General features: G+C 34.2%; 1 protein-coding gene across 1 annotated transcript in view; it reads right to left on the reverse strand.

Moving 5' to 3' along the window:
• Nucleotides 1–5,003: 5,003 nt before the first annotated feature.
• Nucleotides 5,004–6,611, reverse strand: part of UBE2W (ubiquitin conjugating enzyme E2 W) — an 11,772-nt gene continuing 10,164 nt past the window's right edge. The window contains exon 5 of the mRNA XM_005430788.1: nucleotides 5,004–5,325. Coding sequence (XP_005430845.1) covers nucleotides 5,312–5,325 — 14 coding nt within the window. The 3' untranslated portion in view covers nucleotides 5,004–5,311. The remainder of the gene's footprint in view (nucleotides 5,326–6,611) is intronic.

Genomic DNA, 6,611 nt, shown 5'->3' on the forward strand with positions numbered 1-6,611 from the left:
CTTCCAAACCCCAGCTACACAAAGCTTTCAGTTTTTTGCACTAGCTCTGAAACTATTGCTTATGCAGCAAGCTGATCTAATTTGCTAATTGAGAAGATAGATTTTCACTTTTTCAAGTCTGTTTCCTACTGGTTTACCATGGTAAATCATCTCAGTGCAGACTCGAGAATAAAGTTAGATGCAAGGTAGGAATGTAAACCATTAGACTGGAAAGGAACGAATACAAATTGCTCTTTCTCTGGTAATAGCAGAAACCATGCTTGATTTTATCTTTAAGGATTAAATGCCCTGGAGTACTGCATTAGCAGCATCCAGATAATATTGTAGCCCTGGGAAGAGAAAGGGCCCAGAATGTTCATCTGAACAGACTTAACCCTGACCTACTTGGCACAAAGCACTTCAAAGGGCTTGAAGAAAATAGGTTCTCCAATTGCTGAAGTCAGGACAAAAGTTTTAAGGTCTTACCATGGAGATTTTAAATAACAAAAAACAGGCCAGCATGAGGGAAGAACTGTGGTCAGTGTTACAGGAATTCAGATTGTAACATCTTTCTTTGAGGCCAACATTTTCAACTCTTCACTGGACTCCTATTCAGAAGAGTCTCTTGTAAGCCGCTCCTTCACCAGCAGAGGTCAAGAGAAAAAAATCACTTCAAAAGACAAAGTTACACTGCATACAGCACGTATGCAAAGTAGAGGGAATTAAATATAATCTAACCTACTACCACTGACTCACATATTAAAGCTCCTATGAAGTATTATATTACAGACAATGGGCACAGGCTTTTAAAACCAATCTCTAGACTTATATACACTGCCCGGTCAATTGATTTTGCATTTAATTTTTGGTTTTTAAATACAAAATAATTATCTGAAGAAACCTATATGGTTTTGCCTACATACTTCAGGACAGAAATTACTTTGGAACTTCAATGTTACTGAAATACTCTTACTTTGTAATTTTTTTTTCTTAAATCACTTCAAGTAGCTGCAGACAGAATTTGCTACATTGAATTAGCGGATCAAAATTTCTTTAACACTATTTTTAAAAGTACATAAAATCTGCAAGAAAAAGAAATGAAGAGTGAATAAATTTTCCTGCACTGCTGTATCTGTAAAATGAAATAAAAACAGAGACTAAGTATGTTCAAATAAAAGGTGGCTCATGATATTTCTACTCTTCCAAGTTTATAAAGGTACTTTAAAGGCAGGAGGTTTGGAAATTTATTATTAGGCTTAGAAACAACAGCCAACAAGTACCTGGCACACAAACAAAATCCAGTCTCTCTTCCCATGCTGCTGTATGACTGCAGCTGAAGATGGAGTATCATTAAGACAGCTTAATTCCCCTTATTCAGTTTAACACCCAACTATTCAGGTACCACTGTGTAAATCCAAACTGAACTGGGTGATATGGATTAAAAGTAACTGGTTTTAAAAGAAAATTCATTCAAACTTGTTCTTTAGAATGATCAGGATTTGTGAGCATACAAACACAACATAATGCTCAATTGCTCTACCAGAGGAGGCAAAAACTGTATTGACTTCCTCCAAACCTTCAAACTCTATAGCTGCATTTTTGCAAATCTTTTTATTTAATTAGGGTTTAATTAGAGGGGTTTTCCTCTCTCTTGGTTTTCTTCTCTCTTTTTAAAACATCATTCAATCCTGACCTGGAAACGGTATGGTCTCCTTAAAGCATACCTTTAAATACAGTTCATATCTTAGGTTTTTGTCAGACTTTTAAAAAAAAAAGTATTAAATAAAAAAACCCAAACATTTAGAATAATCTTAACGACAGAAAATATATGAATTTTAAAAACTTAATTTTTCATAAAAATACATGTTTTAGGTATGCATTGCCTTGCCTTTTACAAAGCAGAAGACATCTTTTGAAAAAAAAATGTACAAAACTGAAAGCAGTTATTGGTATGAGGCAGAGATTTGATTAAACAGTTCTGATAGATGCTGACAAAGTAATAGAAACTCACTTCCCACCACCGCAGGCAAACAATAATCCTGCATCTGAAACTTCTCATCAAGTATTTTAAGTGCTTGTCAAATGGCAAAAAAAATCCCAAACTGAAAAACGAAACAAAACAAAAAAAAAAGAAAGATAACTATTTGCTCATCCAAGAGAAATGAAAGCATTTCACATGGAAGCATCTAAGTGATTTTTTTTAAAATTAACTATTTCTTCCAGCTGAACAACAGATACCCGCTGGAGGATGAGAAACACCTTGCTGTTATACAAATTCCTCCTCTGAGATGCATCACAACATTTCAGAATCACTGGCAGCTTTGTCTTAAGAGAGGCTGAATGTTAGGAACTGTGGTTCTGCACTGCACCATGAAAAGGTCCACACGTATTTCCATTCAAGGGTAGTAATCTATTTTAAAACAAGAATTTATTGTGTTATAAAGACACTAAACATAAAACAAAGTGTTTAACAGCATGAATATCGACACAAAATAAAAGCAAGATAGTTTCAAGCCAATTCTGTAACTATTCCATGTGAGAAATTCCAAGTGAAAGAAAGTTACATACACAGAGTCACCCTTGGGAAAGGATGGCACCACCTCCATCTAATTCAAGCCCTTTTTCAGGACATCATAGCATTGTCAGAATAGTTGCATTATCTTGAGGGCTTGAGTGGTATATAAGCTTTGTCTTGGCCCTCTCTATATAGGTGAACTTACCCACAGATCTACAAGAGAACCAATGAGGCATTTCTACTGTAAACTATAAGACCTGAGGTACATTCTCTTCTAATCTACCTTGCATTTTCTTGATCTAAATAAAGATATATTATATGGGGTGGGGGTTTATTAAAGAGCAGCATAAATTTGGTTATTTAACTTCACTATAGTCTGTGTGACAGCACAGGTCAATAAAATGCATAATGCTTTGCACTACAACACCCATCTTCAACAAAATACATATGGTATGTGATGAAGCTTCTCTGAAACCATGTATTGTTGTTTCCCAAGCCACTATATGAAAAGGTAACTGAATTTGAGATGTACTTAAACCATTTCTTCAGACATTACCTGGTCACATTAAGGTCTCTTTCCTGTGGACTATTTTGATAGGATCTACCATATGAACCAGTCATACATGAATTTCTCAACTGTTTCAATTCATACAGAGCAGTGAACAAGACTATACAGATTAAGTATCAGATTACTGCTCATTCATATGAACCATTTCCAAAACTAACCAGTTTGATGATCCCACAACAATAAAATTTGCTAAACAAAAAGTTTAGAGCATAAGTATTTCTTTTGTTTAAAACTACTTTTTTTGGCTCTTAAAAGAAAATTAATTCAATGTTTCCAAGGCTCATTGTGAAAATACATACACACATCAAATTTATATCCAAAGCTAGATTTTTACCATTGAGTTTTAAAGGCCAAGAGATATTTTCAGTACAGTAGGAAAAAAAAAACCAGTTCCTGAAGTGTAGGAAAAAAAAAACCAGTTCCTGAAGTATATTGTAGCCTCACTTCACTGCCAGTATCTACAGTTCTGATGCTGTACAAAATACTTCTCTGAAGCAAATCCATCTAAACTCTATCCACCCTGAGTTAAGCATCTATACTTTTTTAAAAATGTGTTAAACAATAGGTAACAGAGAAGTATGTACAAGGCTATAAAACATCAGTTATCATACAGCAGATTTAAAAAAAAATATCAGTCTTTTCAGCCAATTTTCTGGTTTTTATTGTAGTTAGTCATTGTGGATTTGGTTTAGGGATTTTTTTTTTGCTTTTGTTTGTTTTTACATCAAGCTATTACTTGATTTAGACATTCATGCATTAATTGCTCGATTTTTTTTTTGAGTGCAACAATAAGGCAACAGTAAAAAAAATTATAGAAATTTTGCATATGTGTAAAGGTTTATAAAAGTGCTTCCTAAAAAGACAACCTAATTGCAGTATCAAAATATTACAGAGTGCTGAGAACAACTGTCATTTCAGTAAATGTTGCTCCAGAGAAAAATGTCTGATTTTAGGCTTTTCCCCCTTTTTTTGGTGAAGAAAAGCCTGGAAAAATTGGCATGGCTACGTGGGACAAAGAAGTTAAGAAAATATACTTTAGACTAAACTTAAATAAGAAGGTCCACACTTTTTTGTGAAAACTTTAAGCCTCTGTCAAAAATGTATTTTTTTTCTTTTTATAATACAGGATTAAAAGACAAGATGATGCTTACAAGATAAAGAAATAATTTACAAGAAAATATCTTCTGACAAAGCTTTTCAATCAAAATATTGTTTTGTAACATTCAAACATGACATACAACACAAAAGAAACAGTGAATGCAAACAAAAAATGTTATATGGATTGCTTTCAAACACATAAATAAATGAAATATTGGTGTAGGCAGTAGGGCTCATGCTGATGGCTAGCAGGAAATAACAGTGTGCAATCTATTTGGAAAAAGCTCTAAAGTACAAATTACAAGCCCAATTACGGACTGCAGCAAGTTCAGTTATATCACTGCCATCCTCTATCTCCAAAATAAATTCTTGTTTAAATCACTCATACCCTAAATTACTCATACCTTTGCTTCAGAGATATGAATAACTATATACAAAAAGTAGTTTTATTTCACCATAGGGATAACATTGTACCTCTCTGCCAATGTCACTTGAAAAACCGCCCATGTCAAAACAATTTGACAGCAGATAAACAATTTAATAAATACGTAATGATCTTATTACAGTCCTTCAGGTAGGCATGTTAACTCATGCTGCTAGTTTTGTGGTCACAGTGCATAGAATCCAAATATAAAAGAATGGGCTGGATTTCAGGTAATTGCCAATCCCTTGCTTATATTCCAAATATATCCAAAACTTTCATAAGCTCAGTCATGTGTCAATCTTTTTTGTGGCAGGAGCGAAACCTTTCCCTGGTACAATGTCCATTGCCGGCAATGGATGCACCAAAACCGCCAAGGAGCTCAGTGTTGCACAATATATATGTTGCACAAGGAGCTCATATATTGCACAATATATGAAGACCTGGAATTCTTCCAAAAGCTTAAAATAAAAATAATGGAATTATTCTGACATTTCTGGACACCTGCATTAATACTGTATGACTAATAAAAGCATGTCAGTTGCATGGACTGAACCAGCGATCAACATGCGCCCAGAATGCACACTAGTAAAAATGCAGTCAAAGGAAGTAGTCTTCATTGCCTATAGGTCACTTCCAGTCAAAGGTTAAAGTTCAAAGACTGAATGATCAAAGTGCTCATTTTCTCAGTAGGACTATCTTCTGCTACGAGGATCACAAAATGGTGGCATCAACATGTGTCATCTTTAAAATAAAAGAAGAGCATTTATGGAAAACATATAAACATTCTAATTCCAAATTAGCAAGGTGCTATAGGCAGAAACAATTCCTAGCACAGACAGTAACATGCAGAGGAAATACCCTGATTGAATAATTCTGTGATTTTGTTCAATAACAACTCAGGGAGAAAAGAGAATATCAAAAATTAAACTTACAAAATACACATACACCCCCAAAGACATTAGTATTAGCAAATACTCCATAAAAATGACAGTCATTTCCATGCTTGATGTTTAGAAAACTACTTGCCAGGAAAATGAAAAATTAAATGCTCTTAACATTTTGCACCCTTGAAGTACAGCAGATCCACAACAGTTACCTAATTAAGACATCCTTTTAGAAGGAATATATAGGGGTAAGACTCAGCAGAGTGGGCTGCTTTGATGCATTCTCAAACCTTTATATGTGTCTATGTGTGTGTGTGTATGTATATATGTATGTATGTATATTAGTTTATTTATCAAGACTCAAAACAATAGCTAACAGATTTATGCAAAAAGAATAGGTTACTATTATATGCCTAAAATCTTAAACCTGGAAGTAAATTACATACACTAAATTTTAGGTACTCTGATTGGACAGAACATACTATAAAAATGCACATTCTATACCTATCTTTTCTGCATTATGCTCCATACTAATGCTCTCCCTTTTAAACATTCTCCTTCACACATCAACCTGCAGTATATTTGCACCTGCTAGCAGTAAATATTGAGTTGTTAACCAAAAGCAAGGTTACTGTCTGCTTATTTTTAAAGGACTTACTTGTAACTTCCCACACCTAAAAAATGTAGCTTTATAAACATTCTACATTCTCATGGGAAAATATTATATCAAAGCTATTACTTGTAAAAAAACTCTTTAATTTTTCAGTAGGCTACTGCACATATAAAAAAAATGGACAAGGATGCAAAAGAGAGAGAGAAGGGACATTTAAATGGTATACTAAAATTTTAGACCAAATATCAGAGAAAACACTTTCTACTTAAGAAAAAACCAAAACCAAACCAACCTCAAAACCCAAAAGTAGCAAGGAAGTGCTGGTTGAAAACAAACACCATTACCTTTCCCTTCCTCGACACCACACCCTTCCCCCAGGAAAAAAAAAAATCTACCTCCTGAGAACAACAAAGGAAGTCAACAGCTTAATGAAACAGATTTCAGTCTGGATGCCCAAGTAAACCATATCTGGAAGATCCTCCTCTGTCTTTAAGACAACATGAGCAATTCTCAGATGGAAATTCAGCAGG

This window comes from Geospiza fortis, unplaced genomic scaffold (assembly GCF_000277835.1).
Source record: "Geospiza fortis unplaced genomic scaffold, GeoFor_1.0 scaffold922, whole genome shotgun sequence".
NCBI classification, from domain to species: domain Eukaryota; kingdom Metazoa; phylum Chordata; class Aves; order Passeriformes; family Thraupidae; genus Geospiza; species Geospiza fortis.